Below are 21,504 nucleotides of genomic sequence, written 5' to 3'. Positions count from 1 at the left end.
CAAACTCCTCGCTCGCTGCTTTATCACCATCACTACATCAACACAAAGACATCAGCTGCAACTTTAAGTGTGATGTCATGGTATAAGTATGATTCATCACTTTGACAATTCAACCATTTAATTGATGTTACTGACCAAGTAACTTTCACTCCGTACAGTGACATTGGCAGAATGTAGAAAATAAAATATTGTGCAGGTTATGAAGGCTGATTAATATTGTTTTATCCACACATGTTGAAAAGAGTAAGTCTGAGCATCATATCTGAAGGGGGAAGATTTGTAAAAGGACCGGGCGAGAAGGCCTGTAACAGCTCAGGGTATGATGGTGTTCTTGTCTAGTCCGCGTAGATGATGAATCCAGAGAAGGTGCTGTACTTGTTGTTGTTGCCTCCATGAGCTTTGCCTCCGTCTAGTTTAATGTAGACCTCGTCTCCTGGCTCTAGATGCAGCACAGCGCTGTTACTGGCATAGTCATAGTTTTGGTCCGCATCCTGAGCTATGGCACTGGCACGCACCTGGAGGAAGACACACACAGACACACACACGTATACAATCATGCTTGAATCATACACATCAAGTAGAAATCTCAAAAGCACACACAGTCTGAAGCCCTGCTAATTGCCATTAGAAGCTGAAATATTCATAACATTCCACATTTCAGAGAGTGGTGCACCCTCTCTCCGCTGACTCTTTCAGTTCCATTTTTCACTCATTCAGCCATCCAACATATGTGTACACGTATAACTACAACGACTGAGAGTTGAGCCACAGTCAAAACACGAGATTGACCGTAGTATGTGGCTGAGCGTTCCACCGCAGTGGACGAGGTGAACATACTGATGCTTTTGTTCTGATGGTGTCACAACAAGGGAAGAAATAATGGAAAGGTTTGCCCTCTGAGGAGCTTAAATGGGCTCAGTCAATATCTCCCAATCTGCATAATCTCAATTAGATTATGATATTGTGTGTGTACAAGAAACACACAATGGTGGTAGAATTAATTCCGAGGAGCTTCCAGGTGACCTCAAAGTTAAGACACAGACAACATCCAGTTTCATTCCCCTCTCTCTCCCCAAGTTTCCTGTCTGTATCCCTATTGTCACTACCAATAATAGTTAAGAGAATTCAGGGTTTCCCCGACTAAGAATATCCAGTCAAATGTGATTGGTCACGTCTAACGTCAACTGACTGTTGAATTATGTCTTTTTCTTTTGCTCCCCCCCACTGTAAGCTATATGTATCCATAGAAAACTAGAACCATTGATATGTGATACACCATTTACATGATACAGAATAATGAACTGCGCTTTTAGGTGGATGTAGTAGTGGATGTGTGTGTGTGTAGGCGTGACGCTGTTCGGGTACTAAAATGGACCAACACACACGGTTTCTCAGCCTTTGTGATTTGATAAATAGAATTCTCCAGAGTTCCATTCCCCCCATTGTAGCAGTCCACAGACAGCAAGAGAGACAGAGATAAGATGCAAACAGCTTTTTCTCAGCTTCTCCTCCAAAAGTTAAAGCGCTTAGGTACTCAAAGACATGTTACACTAGTTCAAATGATGTAAGGCTTCGTGGCCACAGGTCTGGTGTTTGGTCCTGAGTGGTGGAGACAGGAGGTATCAGAGGAACAACATTGGGGTTGGTGGATCAGGTCGGTGCACTAGGAGGGAGCCTGGTTATGGAGGACTCTGTGAGTGAGCAGAAGGACTTTGAACTGGATCCATTGTGGGCCAGAGAGCCAGTGCAGGTTCTCTGATTTTGAAACAGCAGCCTTATGTTGTTGTTATTCAGCCTTTCTGAGGCTATTCTCAAGATGCAGCTCCGACAGATTTAGTCTACATGGTGATTTATTCATGCACATATCGATTGATTGGTTATTTTCAAATTCATATCAACATTATTATTAATAAGCTGATACCTACACCAGAATAGGCTAAGTATAATGATTTTTGGTAGAAAGAAACCAAGCAATTCAATGTGAAATCAGACATCCAGCACCCCCATATAGTACGAATGGAATAATCCTTTGTTTCATAACCACATTTTTCCAACACTGCGACGATTCAACTGTGAGATTGGTAGTCGAAACAGGCTCCATGGATGGAATGAGTAAATAGTCAACTATCTAGGGTTACCTGTACATGAATTAGGAGTGTCGCAGATATTGCAATAATATCGTAAATGCTTCTGTCCATTATAATTGTGTAGTGAAAATCTGACCTAACCTAACCTGTCCAGATGTCTTGTGATCAAAGTGGACAGAACAACTGTTAGACTTTTGTGTGTAAAAATTCGAAGACTGGCCATTTTCAAATATAGATTGTGTCACAGTCCGACTCAGAGACTGCAACAAAACAGAGAGACAAGCTAGTTGGCTGCTCAGAAAAGCATTTTTATTTCCCACAAACATGAAATTAAACAATACAAAGGTCGGTATCAGTTGTCAGTCCTGAATGTGTGTATAGCAGAATATACAGAATATAAACCCAAAAGAACTGTGTCAAGCCGGTGGAAGAAAGGATTTCCTCTCCAAAAGAGCGAAGCTACCAAAAGAAGAAGGTATTGATTTGCAAATCCACACCAACTCAGGTGTGGCTCATCCAGCTGATGACACTCCAATCAGCACCTGCAGACAACCACAAGCAACAGGGACACCTAGTGTATGGAACCCCCCGCAGGAACTGCACAGAAAACGGTAAGCATCAAGATTTTTCAAAAGTGTGCCAACATGAAGTTGACCAAAGAAACCAAACAAATATAATGACAATCCACAATTCTGACCACTCTGAATTCCCTGAACTCCAGAGATAGTAATGAACTGCAAAGGGCATGAGGCCAGATGCCCCCTGCTCTGATACACCACCACTGCAAGCAAGTAACCATTTGTCTCTTCCCATCATCCCATCATCAATGGTTAGAAGTCTCTCCATCTGCTGGCTCAGAGAGGGATCAGCTCTCTGCTCTGCCACCAGGTCACTGCGATAAACAGACAGGAGATAGTCAGGGACAGCCACAGAGGATACCTCCCCCTCCTCTGCACCACCTCTCTCAAGTGTGGACTCAGGGTCCAACTCCACATGGTACATAGCCTTTGTCTCCACAATAAATAAAGTAAAATGAATGTCATGTCCATATATCTTATGAGTCAATAAAGTAAAATGAATAAGGTCATGTCCATATATCTTATGAGTCAGTAAAGTAAAATGAATAAGGTCATGTCCATATATCTTATGAGTCAATAAAGTAAAATGAATAAGGTCATGTCCATATATCTTATGAGTCAGTAAAGTAAAATGAATAAGGTCATGTCCATATATCTTATGAGTCAATAAAGTAAAATGAATAAGGTCATGTCCATATACCTTATGAGTCAATAAAGTAAAATGAATAAGGTCATGTCCATATATCTTATGAGTCAATAAAGTAAAATGAATAAGGTCATGTCCATATACCTTATGAGTCAATAAAGTAAAATGAATAAGGTCATGTCCATATATCTTATGAGTCAATAAAGTAAAATGAATAAGGTCATGTCCATATATCTTATGAGTCAATAAAGTAAAATGAATAAGGTCATGTCCATATATCTTATGAGTCAATAAAGTAAAATGAATAAGGTCATGTCCATATATCTTATGAGTCAATAAAGTAAAATGAATAAGGTCATGTCCATATATCTTATGAGTCAATAAAGTAAAATGAATAAGGTCATGTCCATATACCTTATGAGTCAATAAAGTAAAATGAATAAGGTCATGTCCATATATCTTATGAGTCAATAAAGTAAAATGAATAAGGTCATGTCCATATACCTTATGAGTCAATAAAGTAAAATGAATAAGGTCATGTCCATATACCTTATGAGTCAATAAAGTAAAATGAATAAGGTCATGTCCATATACCTTATGAGTCAATAAAGTAAAATGAATAAGGTCATGTCCATATATCTTATGAGTCAATAAAGTAAAATGAATAAGGTCATGTCCATATATCTTATGAGTCAATAAAGTAAAATGAATAAGGTCATGTCCATATATCTTATGAGTCAATAAAGTAAAATGAATAAGGTCATGTCCATATATCTTATGAGTCAATAAAGTAAAATGAATAAGGTCATGTCCATATATCTTATGAGTCAATAAAGTAAAATGAATAAGGTCATGTCCATATATCTTATGATGAGTCAATAAAGTCTTTCAATCAGAGGGTTGGTGGTTCGAACCCTGGCTCTGGCTCCGGCACCACTAGTTGGAAGTCGATGTGTCCTTGAGCAAGACACTTAACCCCAAAAGTTGCTCCCGTAGCTGTGCCTACGGTATGATAGCATCTAAAATGTAAGTCGCTTTGGATAAAAGCGTCAGCTAAATGACTGTAATAAAGTAAAATGAATAAGGTCAATATATGGTCATGTCCATATATTGTTCAGTTGATATAGTAATTTCTGTAACAGGCCTATTGAGCATACAGTCATAAATGATCACAAATAAATATAAGGCTTATGGGTCCAGCAGTACGCAAAATGATCTGTGGGCAGACACAGAGATGTACACATCAAGTACACACGTACACAAATGAATACATTATCGTCCAGCGGACATAATTATTAGTGATATATTCATTATTATTGGGTGTTGAGTTGGTTGTTAGACTCCTGTCTACATCCACAGAGCTGAGCTGGAGCAAGTGAACACCTTTCAGTTCACAAATAACCTCACACATCTCCATCCGGGTGTAGAAAGCTCATAAACCGCTGTATTTATGAAGTAAACTTAAGAGGGCAGCTGTGCCAAGTTATTGTTAACTACAGAGGAGCAATAGAAAGCATCCTGACTGAAACATTACAAACTGTTATGGGGTGTGCATGGCCCAGGACAGGAGGCTCTACAGCGGGAACATCATTGGTACCATCTACTGGGCATCAGTGACACTGGTGACAAGAGGAGCATATAAAGAGCATAAAAGGATATTATTGATTCGACAAAGACAAAGTGATCCTCGAGAGGAAATGTTTTGGGGACTTTTTAGACCATTTAAAATATGAATGTCCCAACAGCTAAAGGAATGGTGGACGTTGTTTGTTAAAACCTGATAAAACCTTTTATGGAGTAGGGACATAAATAATACATCTATTACTTTGATATGAACAAATAATGATACGTTGACAGAAACAGCTTCCACACATTTGCAGAAATGCCTCCTTTCTTATATTTACGTCCTTTTATTGCATTCATTCATTCATTCATGCAATTTCTCCCGTTGACCTGTTGGGAACGGGGTTTTTTTTCCAATAGTTTACTTATTTCTGATCTTGGACATTTCAGACCAACTTCTCATATATCTGGGGCTCCTCCCTTTATAGACACACAAGTAAAAGTAAATGCATAGCCAGTTATTAAAACCATATGTTCTCTTTCCTCTATTGATTTCTACCCAGGACATTAACAGTCAAAAAACTAATCATGCTTTATTATGCAAATAGGTGTTATGTTCACGATGACATGGCGGGAAGATAAAGTCACTTTTGTGAACAAATAGATTTATGTTCATATATATACAGTATATATACACTTGTTTGGATATATATTTATATTTATACTGTACATAGTTGTTAAATGTTTATACCTACATCTGTTCTACTTTTTTTTGTTTCCCTTGTTTTATTTTTTATATATTTTTTTCTTGTTTATTGTAAACTTGTATATGTACATTGAGAGCGAAGAGGAAACCGGAGTCAAATTCCATGTATGCGTACACATACATACCAATAAAGCTGATTCTGATTCTAAAATATATTTCCAAGTCTAAGCATTTTGTATCGGGCTGGGCAATATGGCCAAACACCACAACAGTTATTATCATTATTTCGTTCAGGTGGATCTCTACTTCTTCTAGCAACTTTCTCACTGCTCCCACAGTTGTTTAGAAGCTATTCAGATCTGATCGTTACTTTAGCTTAGCTGTTAGCGCAGTTAAATATATTCTCAATAATATTCTTACTGCAATTTTGAGATTGTGTGCCTCGTCTTTATCTCATCCATCACCTCCACACTTAACTTTGTCTTCCAAAGCAGATCACCCTCCTCCGTGGATAGTTGGCCCGATCCCAATCTCCACACTCACGGACTTTGAAACATGAAATCAGAGGATATTTGAAGCTGTTTTGACAAAAACAAGGAGATAGATTATCTAAAGAGCCAGGAAGACGTTTCATTTAGGGAGTAACAAGTATAAAATAAATACACACAATTACACATTATATTGTTGATGTTGTCATGGTAACATGATATGTTGCAGCAAAATGCTGTCCCATTGGTATTTACACCATTTCAAGCCCTCACAGTCTTGTCCTTCAGTCAGAGGATCGACGGTTCAATCCCCAGCTCTGCTAGTCCTAGTCGACGTGTCCTTGGGCACTTAACCCCAAGTTGCTCCCGTAGCTGTGCCTGCTGTGTATGAATGCTATATGAATGATTAGATAGTCCTGATGGGTGGCATGGTAGCCCCTGTCATCAGTGAATGGGTGTGAAAGATGTAGTAATTGGAAAGTGAGTAGTCGAGAGACTAGAGAAGCGCTATACAGTCCATTTACCATCTACCTCCTCTTGTCCCACCGGAGTCCTGCTCACTGTCCTGTGTCTAGCTTAACTGTCCTGCAACTGGACTTCAGACTGGCTAGTGGAGTAGCCTTAGGTCCTAGCTGGGTTAGGTTGTCATGCCTCTTGCCTCTCCTCCCTTTCCGGCTTGTTCCAGCAGGTCTGGCTGGGTTGTTGACCGTGGGCGGTGATCGTCTCAAGGTCCGCTCCCCACCAATTACCCAAACCCTTATGCTTCCTTTTCCAATGTTCATGAGTGTATTCTGTCATACGTGCTTCAGTAATAAAGACGATATAAAAACAAATTCAGAAAATAATGAAGCAAAATGAATGGGAGCTACCGGCTGCAGTATGTATTTGCGCTTCCGTCGCCATAGATGAATAGATATCAGTATTGTGTCCCAGTCCAGAGCAACAGATGATAACTTCAACTCCTATTGAAGTAGTATTATTATATTGAAATAAATTGTAATGTATCATTTTTTATAACATTATTGACCATTGCTGGTGGAGGTAATTCATCATGATATACTTCCTTACAAAAGGCAAGTCTATTCAAGTTACAATTTTCATGTCAATAATTATATTATTACTATTTCAAATATTTTAAATGAGCCAGGGAGAATTCTACATTTAGCATGTTGCTGTGTGTAGTGAACCTCGACGGAAAAATGCTGAAAACTGAAATGTGATAATAGAGATGATGATGATAAAGGATTTTCAACCCTAACATTATAACTGATAAACTGCTCTCAGGACCCCGAGGTTAGTGGTTGGCTTAGGGTCAGTTTATCATGTGCTTGGACAGACACAGCAGATAAGAGACAACAACCAGGCATCAATCTGAACACACAAAGCGATCTATGAAGTATCAGACCCCCGTAAGGAGCCGACAAGCTTTTATGACCCCTCCTTTCTTGGTTTACGAGCATCTACATTCCTGAGGCGCAAAAAAGACACACAGACACATCTGATTGGGAATTTAATGCAAAAAATAGTTTTGTTATGCCAAACTACCATATGTTTAGTATAAGGAAGAGTGCATGTTGGTTTTGGACCGTCTCTTGTCCTCTCTCCAATACTATGATTCTTTGTCATACAAGTCACATCTGTGAGTAAGTTAGACATGACAATATGTTTATATTTCAATATATATAACTTAAACACTCATGCTAATTAATAGGCCTATCCTTTTATATAATTATTTGGTAATATCCTGCTTCTGGTATTTTCGTATATGCATCTTCGTGTCCCCAGATATCTAAAACAGATATTTGAATGCAAACTAATGCCATGTCTTAGTTAGTCCGTTGTGTTTTGTATCTACATTTTGAATCTACCTCAGCATAATAAATTCACTTTACTTGTAAACCATATCAAATTGACTCTTTGAACTGTTCCATTCACAAATTGACTCTTTTAAATGTCAATATGTTTGCATTTGTTCTAATCCTGGTTCTAGTCATTCAACGCTCATCTTATGTTCCTGACTCACTAATTATAGTGTGTCTTTAGACATTCATTTTGCAAGCTTGAAGTTTACCAAATCTTGTGATAACAGTGAAAACATCAGAGATTATAAATAATAAGAATAGTTAAATCCATGACAACCACCTCTGTTTCCAATTCTTTAGTTTCCATATAATCTGGATGTTGATCACTCTGCCTGCATGTTTTCTCACAGACCACTGTTCCTTCTTGTCTCTCACCCAGGACACTGATCTGTGCTGAAATGTTGACTGATCTTAACTATTCATATACAGTATAATGCATATAGGCAGACATATATGTCTACATATTTCTGTACGTGTCATGATAACAAGGTTTATCATGACACGTGATCAGGTTTTATTCATTGATTTATATCAAACTACAGCTGAGATAGCCCAGCTTTCAAATATGGAACAATTCAATAGACTATGTAAATTAACTAGTATGAATTCTGTAAAAGAAGGTTAAATGAAAGAATCAAGATGATTGTTAGGATGAAAGTGGTTTGCACCAAACACTACATCCCTGTCTCAGAAGATAAGAGCAAGAAGAAGTCAGAAGACACAGCTCTTCTACTCTGAAGGGTGATCTCCACAGGCCAAATAAATTGAAGTCAGATAATAAAATAGTCTTAGATAGAAATATTAATAAAACAGATCAATAAGCTTCAGGCCTAACGTAGGCTCTCCCTTACATTAGATCTAATATGAAATGGCTTCTCAATCGTCCCTGGTGCTTCTCGAACTCTCAACTGTTGAATTCATCTTTTATTCAACATTTAACGTCAAATGATGACGCTGATCACATTCAATCCTTTTTCCTTTATATGTGGTTTATCATTATTCATTGTACTCTTCATCATATTCTTTATTCATTCCATTCATTTTGTTTATTTGATCTCTGATTACATCCTAAATTAAATCTAGTTAAAGTATCTTATGGTGGAAGATGAGTTCCATTATTCTTTTTATACTAATTTATGAGTTTATTATTTATAAATAATAATCGCGACATATTTGTATTCATTCTTTTTTATTAAAACTGCGACAAGCAATAACGCTGCATGTGTCAATGATCATATCCATATATAAAAGAACTGTAAAATGATATTCATGTGCATTCACAGATATAAAAGCTATGATTTAGAAGATATGGGATTGTACTGCCAAGCTTCTCAGGCTGTGATTTCAGCAACAGCAGGAAACAAGAAAGGATTTAGCGTTGTTCACAGGGCCATGTCTGGCATTTCTGTGTCCTGGACAAGAACAGATACAGGGATTGATTTTTGCATCAAATTCATTTCATAATATTTTATCATTTTAAATTCAACACCACTCTACTTCTGTTCTGTGTCATGTCATCAACATCATCTGTCAAACCTATTCAGACCCTGTATGACTGTGACATTATTTTCCAGGTTACTGGTCATCAGTGCAACATGCTGCCTTTGATGCCTCTGTCATGCAGGTGTGAGCTGCAGGTGTTGAGATGATGAGAGGATGTCAGAGTGGATCTGTCTGTACATTAACCTCAGCATTGAAAAAATACATCCTGACGTTTTTAACAAACAGTTTAGAGACGTGTTTCACCTGACTGAATGTCACTGAAATACACAAAGAACCGCCGCGCTGCTCGCTGTCTTACAAAGACCTGAAACTGACCACTGTGTTCACATATGTTGTAGCTCAGCGGCTCACTCACTCTCAACACTGGATGGAAACTGTTATGACAGAGCATGTCAAGTTAGGAGCAAACATCTGGATTCATAGGCAGTACCTACTCATCAAAATTGAGTAGGTACTGTTGAATTGGCTTGAGTCCCTACTTTATTTTCAGGTTGTAGATCACTATCTATCGTTGCAGGCTGTCTTTTGTTAATGGACAAGTTGATCCCAGTCTTGTCCCTGTGTGGTTCACATTATGATGTTTGTAGGTGCAGTGGATAGCACTGTCACCTCACAGGAAGAAGCGAGAGTGTGCTGGGTTCAAACACGCCTGCTGTTTGCGTGTTCTCCCTGTCAGTGTGGGTTTTCTCCCAGATATGCAGATCACGTGAATTGGTGAGTCTAAAAAGAAAAATGTGTAAATCCTCAATTACTTTTCTTGACTTCGCTCCTCGCTTCTCAGTCCCTCCCACCTGAGATGCGAGCAGAAGAGGCAAGAGAGAGAGGACAAGGAGGCACAAAATGTAGAAATGAGAAGAGCGGCCGGTCCCAGCCTCTCGCTTAATGTCAGCTGGGATCGGCTCAGCCCCCTGCGAGTCTATAATGGAGCACCAATCACCTGGTTAACCATGACTCTAACACAGGGCGTGATCACATGAACTGTGGGGTCATAAAATATGAAAGTCTCTTTTATTTGGTGTTGAGAAAGATTTCTTCCTTCTCTTTGGCACCCCTCCAGCTGGTGGGGCCCTTGGCGTTATTCACCACTCACCCCTCTATTTTATAAGCTTGCAAGTTCCTGTTACTTAATTATCATCTCGGGAAAGGTTTTTTTTAACAGGTTTTTTTCTTGCAATGTGGTGGTGGAAGAAGTATTCAGATCAAGTAGCAAGATGTAAAAAACAGTCCATTACAATTCCTGCATACAATGTGTTTTTATGAGCCTAATGTGCAATTAGCAAGGACTCATTATGCTGCAGATTTGCCTCTGCCAGATTTATATTTTTAGAATTTATTTGATTGGCATATTATTTTATTCTACAGACATCAATAAGGTGTTTCATTTTAATTGAATTTGTCTTTATTTGTTGGTTGCAGTGGTTGACCAGGAGCATCAGATGCCATGCAGCAGTTTAGGTGGAGGTTAGTGGAGCCTGCACACACAGGACAGGACAAAGACTAACATCGACTATCTGCAGAATGTTCTTCTGGCAGCCGGTGCTTTCGTGGTGAATTTGGTTTTCAATCCAGATGCCAAATAATGCCAATAATTATATGGTTACTAAATAATGACTTATCAGAATAAATCTGATCTGATAGCAGTAGCTTTTATATTATGATTGTAAAATATAAGTATTACTATACTTGCATGGAAACTATTACACCATCAGAGAATAGCATTAAATAAAATAACATTTCGGTTTCTGTTGGAGACGCCAGTGAATTGTCAGGCTCCAGATGTTATTTTAAAAAGGAAGTATATTTAGCTCAATTGCACTGCAAACATCTCCATCAGAATGCATCATTTTAGGGGGCCATGGTGTACTTTCCTTAAAAACAAGTGAATTACTTTTCTTTGTGTGAATGATTTATATGAATGAAATGTTTCTTGAATAAGCACTGAACGCAGTTGATCACTGCACTAGAAATGGGTAGAATTCATTTAGAAAATGACTGTAAGAAGACAATTTAATAGTTCGACCTTAAAAAAAATACTCGTAAGATTGAAAACAATTTCTTTCTATTAAATCAAGTGATTTCAATATAGATCATAAATCAAGGCGATGGACTCTTTCATTGCGTGTCCATAAATGTTTGTCCTCTGACCGTGCTGGAAAGGTCTCAGTAGCAGTAGTCCTAATTGAAACATGTCTTTCAGCAGCATCTGATTTGTCACGGTGTGCGCTCCGCTGGTTTAATCCCGACATGTTGGCAGTGTTCGGTGCGTCTGCAGCGGCGTTACAGGAGCAGGCTGACAGGCAGGAGGCGTCTGCTTGGTGGAGCGACGCTGCAACACTGGTTTGCCCCGCGGATTAGATCTGCTGCTGACAGCCTGATCACTACAGAGAGCAGAACACTGTGATGAGGAGACAGGAGGCAGCAAAGGGCCTCTGTCCATCCTCAGGCTTACTTTTATCATTTATTTGACTGTATTTGATAATAAATGGTTCTACTTTATATTGGCTTTGCTGAACTGTGTGGTTGTACACTTTCCAGACATTGTGTAGAGATATTTCAAAAGTGTACCACACATCTTCCCTTATTTAATTTACAAGTAATTATTAATTATAAAAATATAATTATATTTAATATGCATGTATATATATATTCACACTAATGAGCCATTATTTACGATTAGAACTCTTGTACTTGTGTACACTTATTTATGAAGAGCTCTGTACTAATAATAGTAATGCAGGACTAACTGGATGTTTCCATTGTAATATTTCTATTACCTGACAATATTTCCACTGTGATTTGTCGGTAAAGATGGAGAAATCTTTAGGTCACAGATTAATTGCTGCTCTTGTTCTGATTGAATGAAATGTGAAAATAGCTAGTGAGGCTCCTGCAGCACCGCTGTCCTGACTTATTCAGTCCTCAGGCTTACAGAGAGTTCTGGGGACCTCATTGTCAAAATGTTGGACTGGTTGCTCTCTCTCCACGCAGCCTCGGTCATGGGCAAATCTTCTCTAATTACCCATCTTCTCTGTCCCACTAAGCCCACCAACCTATGGTTACCAGGCTTTGCATGACCCTGCCCGCTCTCGTTCTCATTCTTCTAGTACCAGCCCCCCCCCCCCCCCCCCCCCCCCCCCCCACCCAAACACACACAGACACACACCTTTAATAAAAACGGCTGACGTTATGTCTGAACTGTAACTACAGTCAATAGTTCACTGAGCAGGCTGCATGTGGGATGTGCAGACTATATGTGAATGAAATGGAGCGTGAACTCCCTAAACTCGTGAGTAAAAAGTAAAAAATAAACAACAGTGGGGTGAAACGCACGTGGAGCCCTTCAGACTCTCGTGGATGTTTGCAGTTTGTTACCTGGTTGTTTTTGCACAGATCCGCCCACATGCTCGTGCCGTCCCCTCCGCGCATCAGGACGTGATAAGTGAAGAAATAAATCCCGGGGATGGAGCACGTGAACTTCCCGGTGGTCGGATCGTAGTGATTCCCCAGATTGGTCACCACGTCGTCGAACTTGAGCACCTCATAGCCCTCGTGTTGCTTTTTCAGCCCTGCGTAAAAGGCAATCTTGGGCACGGTGCTGTAGGTGGCCGCGCTTATTGCACCGGCAGCTGCGCTGGGTCCCGGAGGTCCTGGTGAACCAGGTCTGCCCTTCTCTCCCGGTGACCCCGCCGGACCGGGCGCTCCCGGCTCACCATGAGGTCCCCTCGGACCCGCCTTACCCGGACGACCCGGTTCCCCTTTCGGACCTTGGATAAAAGTGGGTAAAGACTGCGCGAGGCTGTTGTCTCGGACCGTGTCCGCCGTGACGGTGCTGGTCGGAGACTTGGTGCCGTACGGGTCGCACACCATCCTACAGGTACCGAGCATCTCGTAGTGCGCCGCCGAGCCCGCAGAGTTGACCAGGACCGGGATGAGGATGACCAGAACCAGAACCATTACGACCCCCAGGACCCCTGCTGCTACTAGCCGCTTCCTGCCGACCAGCCGCGTGAGCGCAGGACGATCCTGTTGTCTGCTTTTGGGTGGAATTTTGCTGGCTGGAGAGGTAACCTTTTAAAGAAAAAAGATGTAGCGGAGCTACACTTGGTTGCTGATGTTTAATGAAGTTTTGAACACAGAACCCCCCTCCCCTCGGCGTCCTCGTCCCTCTCCTCTCCACACTTCTTTTCCGCTGATGTGCTGCTTCTCCAAGTCTCTCTGAAAGTTCTCTACTAGTCGGTGATTTCCAAAAGCAGTGGACTCAGCATCTCTGAAATCCAGACATGGGGTCTGGCCCCTCTTCTGATCCACAGGTCCTGAACCAAAGTGTTTGTACAGCAGCTGAACTCTTAAGGTGGATCAGGGCCAGTTAAACCTTCTGCCTGATATCGAGCGCTCAAAGAGTCAAAAACACAGACACAGCTGGAGAGAGAGAGAGAGAGAGAGAGAGAGAGAGAGAGAGAGAGAGAGAAGATCCTGATGGTCCGTCGGCCAATAGAAAAAGGGCAGGTTACCCTTATAGGGATGGGGTTTTACAGAATCTCATCTTAGTCAAGAACCAGCTTTGTCCTATCAAACCCCTTCTAGTATCTTAAGGTATCTAGTTTGTGTAGTGAGGAGTCCCTGCTCTGTGACATGCATTAACCCTGTCCTGACTAGTTCTCCCGTCTGTGTCATGTTCAGTCACTGGGAATGAAGGGAGTCATTGGCTGCAGAGCTTCATGAATTTAAACTGGGAATTAAAACCCATCACTTTCCAAATATATGTAAACCTCACTCAGACAATCTAAAAATGAAAAGAATTTTTTAAAGCTCCAATAAATACAGAAAGACAACGGAGGAGAAAGCAGCCTCCGTTTACAGACTCAACCGTAGGAAACATATTAGTCATGAGGAAACAAAGTCAAGGACAAAGGTTTGGACTTTACTTCCATAAGTGCGCGCACACACACACACACACACACACACACACACACACACACACACACACACACACACACACACACACACACACACACACACACACACACACACACATCATGTATTGCTTTAGTCTGCAAATGTGTGTCTACTTTATACATGACGTGTATCATTTGTTTTTGCAATATTAAACATATATTTTACATTGTACTGTAACTATATATATATTTAAGTCCAGCAAATCAATAGAGCAAAAGTTTCATTACCAGGGAAGTATTGTCATCTATGTCCACCCTGACATTGTCATGCTGCTATTATACTCCTCCTCCTCCTCCTACTACTACTACTACTACTACTACTCCTACTCCTACTCCTACTACTACTACTACTACTCCTACTACTATTACTACTCCTACTACTACTACTACTACTCCTACTACTACTACTACTACTGATACTACTACTACTATGTATTGAACACCGTATTTACTTGGCATTTTTGTGGATCTTTGATTTGATTTTATACAGTGATATGATGGGTTGTATATTTGATTGTGAGGCAGTATGATAGGTGTGAGAGTATCATGGCATGCATGTAGAGCTGAGATGAATGGCAGATACTTTCTGATGAATCTGAAGCAGTTGAGATTTGATTGAACATTTTTGCAGATATTATGCAATTTTTTATCAAATCTTCCTTTTTTGGGGATTCCTAAGTACTTCACACTGTCAACCTCTACACACACATATAGAGACAACTACACAAACACATAGAGACAACTACACACACACATAGAGAAACAAACACACACAGAGACAACTACACACACATATAGAGACACAAACACACACATAGAGACACAAACACACATATAGAGACTCAAACACACACACATATAGAGACAACTACACACACAGAAACACAGACACACACGCATAGACACACAAAGCGCGAGCAGAGAGGCCGCTGTGGTGAAGTGAACCAGGTGAAGTGAAGATTACTGGAGTTGACGGCAACTACGCTTGTTACAGTAAGTGCAATAAAACAGTCACAAGTAAAAAGCCAACACTTTATGTGAACATGTAAAACCTAATTCAGTCTGCCACTGCCGCTAAGTACAGCATGAACGATCGGCAAAAAGCTGTTTTTTGTAACCTCTGCCAGCTGAGACAAAGCAGCAAGGACAGAAGACAGGAGGACAGAAGACAGGTGGACAGAAGACAGGAGAACAGAGGACAGAAGACAGGTGGACAGAAGACAGGAGGACAGAAGACAGGAATTTATTCTGAATTTATTTGTTGTTAAATATTTAAAAACAATGATTTAGTCATGCAGAAAAGCTGAGTATTGATAAGAGTAACTCCTAGTAATACAATCCTAAAGGTACCTCTCCCTTCCTGAAGGCCACCGTAGTTCTCCGACACCCTTGAGTATTTGGTTGGTTGCAATCTGCCACAAACCACTACATGCTACTAAAACGTACACACTGTCCCTATAAGTACATTGCTGATAATACTTCTGTCTGTTTACTGAAGTATGCTTTTGAATGCAGGACTTTTAGTACTTGTGTAACAAACGTTTTGTGTACTTGATCAAAGCTCACCTGTCCGTATGTCTCAAATGGCTGTGACTAGGATTACCTTATATATATTGTTCATAATACAATCCATTCATTATACATAACCTCTTATCCTGTTCAGGGTCGCTGCGGGGGGGGCTGCAGCCGCTGACATTGGGCGAAGGCGGGGTTCACCAAGACTATCGCAGGGTTAACACTTAGACAGACAAGCATTCACACTCACATTCTCACCTTTAGAGTTTTCTATTAATCTCAGCCGGAGAACCCACGCTGCCACAGGAAGAACATGCAAGCACCACACAGAAGTTTAGAATGTTGGTATGGACAATTCAGCAGTGCCTTGACTTTGTCGCTGTAGATTTGGGTATGGACAGTTAGTGCGTCCTTACCAGTGGGAACGGACGCACTAACTGTCCATACCCAAATCTACAGCGACAAAGTCGTTTGTCTTGTGGATCAGGAGAATACAGAGGCACTGAGAGGAAGTATTGATAGCGCTAAAATCAAACAAACCTCGTCTTCTCTGGCTTCATTAAGCTTCCAAGCGGCCACTTATCGAGAGTCCCTGAAAATGAGCTGTGAAGGTAACAGAGGATCATTAGATTGGCACTTCACTCAATATCAGCACAGTGAATGATTAATTGCTGGGGGAGGGGGGACGCTTATTGGAGGCACGAAAGACAAGGGACTGAAAATACACAAATGAATAATTAAAACCTTTATTCATAGAGCACTTTTAAAACAATGTGTGCTTCACAAGACCATTAAAGCAAGATAAATATCACAAAAGAATAAACTATTAAAACAGCAGCATAAACAAAAATTGCTTTTTTTTAATGAAACTTTGAATGTTTGTTGTCATATTTTATGACGTCAACCCTAGAAAGAAATCTTGCACAAAATCCTCAATTTTAATAAACTGATTCATCGTCTTTAAATCTTTATGAAATCATCTTTCTTTCATGGATATCTTTCAGTGCTGCCTCCCTTTGTGCACAGTAAGCGGGACAGGACACAGGATTTTGACCGCAGTGAAAATGTTGGTTGTGAAAGGTTAAATGCCAATAAATATGGAGAGAAGCAGAATATTTTGTTTGATTAAAACATGTTGAGTTTTAAAAATGATTTCATCTATCTTTTTTCAATATTTCATATGAGTCAGAAATAATCCCACGCAGCAATGGTATCTAATTCTACAAATAGTATAATACTAATAATAAAAACAATTTACCATTTACAATAAAAATGGTAAATGGACTCTACTAGTCTTCCGACCACTCAAAACTCTTTAACACTACAAGTCCTCATTCACCTATTAACACCCATTCATACTCTGATGACCGGGCTGCCATGCAAGGTGCCACCTTGCATGCAAGGTGCCACCTGTCATCAGACTAACTAACATTCACACACCGCAGGAACAGCCTGCAATTTAATTTGTCTTGCCCAAGGACACATGGACATGGACTTATGGAGCCAGGGATCAAACCGCCGATCCTCTGATTACTGTAAAGGACGACCCTGCTCTACCACTGAGCCACAGTCGCCCCTAATAATAATATTAGTGTAGCCTGATGTTGTATGTACATACATGTATACACACACAGGCACATACATATTTGTCTTTGTACACATGCTTCTAGGGATGATACATTTATATTTTAGTTTAATTTATTTAACTTGGCCCAATACTTATTTTACTGAATAGAGCTTGAATGCATCATAGCAACCTCCATTACCGTTAGCTTAAAGCGCTGTTATTCAATAGGCAGGACTGTGCTGCCCACCGGCTGCTAACAACTGGATTTAACAAGCTCTCCTCTTGCCGATTACAACACGGAGTTGTTAAATAAATGATAAATAAATACAACATGTTACACAAGAACAAACAGTAAATATTATATAATGTTTATAAATCTATTGATCCAACAATTCAAAACACACGATTTTGTGTGTAGGGGCTTTTACATGAGGCTCACTTTCTTGTACTTTCCATAAGAATATGTGCATGTACTCTGACTGACTAGAATATAATGTCTCAAAATAATCACAGGCAGCTGATGTATCAATATGGATATAATGTCAATACTCACTTGCGACATTTGGAGCAAGCCATTTACCATTTCAATCACCCTTTTGGAACTTTATCATTTGGCTTATTACCAACAGTGGTGGGCCGTCAGGGCCTGCAAAGCCTTCTCTGCTGGCCTAAACAGAATCACAAAGTTATAGTTATTTTATAATTTAATAACTTTTCTTAAATACACTACATGTATTATAATTTATAAAAATATTTATCCCATTATCTTCATTTCTCATTGCACAGCTACTGTCTTCCTCAGTTGATCTGCTTCCAGTGCAGCTTGTTTTAAGTAGAGCTTTTATCTAATCAGATTTCACCTCTGTGTCTCTAGGTAAGAAGAGAGGCCCCAGGCCTGCAGCCTCACCAGTGAATCCCTTTGCAGTTTAAGTGACTATGACATGGTTGAAGACCATGTCATAGTCTTCAACCAATCAGATCTTTAGTTTGACATGTTGGGCGTATTCTTTGACATGCCAGAGCCTGCTAGCTGGCCTACAAGTACGTCAGCATTAACTCGCAGCTCAGTTTTCAGGTTCAGCTCTGCAGTGAGGTGCAGTGTGTGCTGTGATTGGTCAGTGGGCGAGCACATGACTATTGTGAACCGAAACTTAACTAGTCATCAGAGGCTTAGTTAAAGGAGTAAGAGTTCAAATTGAAAGATATAGAAGAAATTATAACAATTTTAGGGTTTTGATTGGTGTAGTTTATTTATTTTTTTCCCTAGCTTTGTTTTTTTAACACTCTGAATGGCTGAAGGAGGAGGAGAAACGGATTTAGTGGCGGAGTTGCTGGCAAAGCCTTTCTCAAGAAGGAAATTTCAGGAAAAGCTGGACATCTAAGAAATGGTCAGTCAACGCCACAGCTGGCAGCCCTGACTCAGCCAGGAAAAGGATTTGTATGAACAGTATTTCTTGCTGACAGCGTCGGAGAAGCGCTGCACATTTTATGGCTGGGAATGTGTTTCATTTTAACTGAGCTCTTGGTGTTTGGAGCTACGCTAACCTGAGGACACCATAGCATTTTAAAACTTTTGGAGAGACTCGAGTGGATCTACAACTCAACGAACACGTTCGCAGTGAAATAGCTCCACAACCGGGCGTGCGGTCTGCGGCATCCAGCGGGCGCCCCGGCGGAAGTGGGATCTCGGCTGCAAACCGGCCGCGTCCATGAATCGAGAAGGACTTCTTACTGGAACTGAAACGATGTCCTGGGATTAAACTCTTTAACAAAGAAAGGAGGATGGAGTTTGTCTTTAAGTGAGCAGCATTTGGTAAGTGAAGTGTGTTTGTTTGTTTACATCTACAGTAACGTTACTACTGTTCATTTGTCTATTGTGTCGTTTTTATGAATATTTGAATGGCTCGTGCTCTTGTGTGGTGGAATGCGTGGATCCGCTGCAGGTCTGCCGGATTGATGTGTTATGCTTTGTTGTCATACGAATATATGTGACTGGTTCTTGTGAGTTTGTCATTGTGTTAATTACATTGATTTTGACTATATGCATTGTCCGTTAATGACGCAGCATCCCGTCATGCACGTATTCATGTATCTGCACTCTGCAGTTCATGTTTTGTAGGTGTTGAGCTTCATGTAACATTTTATTTCACTTGATTCAACTGTAGTAGGACAGCACTGAAGGCCCAGGTATAAAATGCACGGCCCGCCACTGATCACCAACCATGCACTGTTGCATGAAAATAAGACTCTTCCTTACATTCTCTGCAGATCTAACTCCAAAGATGAAGTAGATTTCCCACTGAGATGTCCTTCCGGCCTCACAATGTCAACTCCATCCATGTGAAGAGAGACTGAAGGTCTCACCAGCAGCACAAGTGTAGGAGTCTTCGCCACAACACATCAACAGCATCTGAAATGAATATATGGTATTTGCAATTTGGCGTTCACGCACTCTCAGTTTTACCTGACTGTCTCCAGTGGCAGCTTAAGTGCTGTTTCCATTGCATATTAATCTTGTGTATGTTAATTAGGCATTAGTTACACACCAAATTCGAAACAATTATATCATTTAGAAGGCACAAAGTGCTGGTAAGTGTTAGGTTTGTGGAGGAATTTAGGTAAATCCTTTGTGTTCCACTGACCACTTTTCACATTTCAATCAGGAGACACAAGTGAATGATTAGTAGTTAACATTTATTATGACAGATGCTGCATTAATGAGTTACACAGAAATTCTTTGGCGCTTGAACTCAACGAGGAGATTTGTGATTGAGTTGTGATTGCCCTGAGTGGCAATAATATAAATCCCTCCGTGGAGTCCAGACACTGGTGGTGATGGTGGCTGATGAGGTTGATAGAATGACAAGTTGATGAAGTTGATGAATCTGCGAAGATTGGGCGGAGATGGGGAGGTGGAGGGTTGCGTAACAGCAGCTTGAATGAACTGAAGGTAGAGAGACAGTCATATTTAAAGAAAGACAGCAGCAAGATGATAGGCTAACGGTGTCCTTGTGTCATTGTGCTATTGGCTAGAGAGACCAGCTGATCTAGACAGCTGATATGATTGACAGCCCCGAACAATGACAACAAGGAATTAATGAGTGTGCCTGCATGAGGAGTGAAGGCAGATGTATGGTAAATAAGCTATGGGTTTAGGCATGCAAGAGTATAGTCTTCCTGTCTGAACTTACGCTAGAGCTTCATAATGCTATTAAATATGTATACACTTTGTTCATTTCCCCTTTTGATATAGGAGAATGTGGGCACTCCAAACCACCATAATATTTGATCACTTTTTGAGGATTTATGCTCATAAACAAAACAGACCATTGTATACCTAAAGCCACATGCTTGTTCATAGGTTAAGCATTTGGAGGGTAAACAAAATAATATGAAATCCATCACGCCTATTGGAAACTGTGGGATTCTCTTTTGCTTATGCCAATCTTGCATATTATTAGCTCTCGCATGCCTGCTGTGTTTTGTTTGGTTTAATGGAACTCTGTAGTGTATTACTACGTTGTGGTTCATTCTGATAGGTGTGGATGCTGGTGAGTCGAGTCACACCCTGCACCTCACAAGTCTCTTTGTCATTTGGTACAAGTACATTTAAGAACACCAGCTGTTCATGAGGGTCAGGGGTTTTATCAATCTAACATCTCTCACATAAGTTTGACGTTTTATTAGAAAATGGGTCTTTGTCATTTGGGGCACCGTATTATAACTACAGAAATTAAAAACTGTAGAAAAAGACTCAGGTTGTGATAAACAAAAATTAAATTCCAATTCATTGTTTCACACCTTTTCTATTATTTTTATATATATATATATATATATATATATAATTTTTAAATGATAGAAAATATAATTTCCCCCCAAAAAATCATAGGAAGATATATGAATACAAATTTTGAAGCTGAATATTAGAATAAATGTTTTGCCTTTAATAGATACAACAGGACAGACTGGAAAGGAGAGAACAAGACCGCATGCAGCAAAGGATCATGGGATGGATTTAAACGCAGGCCGCTGTG

The 21,504-nt window shown here is 40.1% G+C and overlaps 1 protein-coding gene across 1 annotated transcript; it reads right to left on the bottom strand.

The window, feature by feature from the left end:
* Window positions 1-335: 335 nt before the first annotated feature.
* c1ql3a (complement component 1, q subcomponent-like 3a) lies at window positions 336-13,483 on the bottom strand (the record flags this gene model as incomplete). Its single annotated transcript, XM_079181243.1, has 2 exons — window positions 12,806-13,483; window positions 336-515 (listed from the first exon to the last, which is right to left on the bottom strand). Exons 1-2 carry the CDS (start codon window positions 13,385-13,387, stop codon window positions 336-338), a joined length of 762 nt encoding a protein of 253 aa, XP_079037369.1. The 5' UTR covers window positions 13,388-13,483.
* Between the last annotated feature and the right edge of the window lie 8,021 nt (window positions 13,484-21,504).

Source organism: Pholis gunnellus (assembly GCF_910591455.1).
Source record: "Pholis gunnellus genome assembly, chromosome: 20".
Taxonomy (NCBI): Eukaryota; Metazoa; Chordata; class Actinopteri; order Perciformes; family Pholidae; genus Pholis; species Pholis gunnellus.
This window is presented reverse-complemented; position numbering and strand designations above follow the sequence as displayed.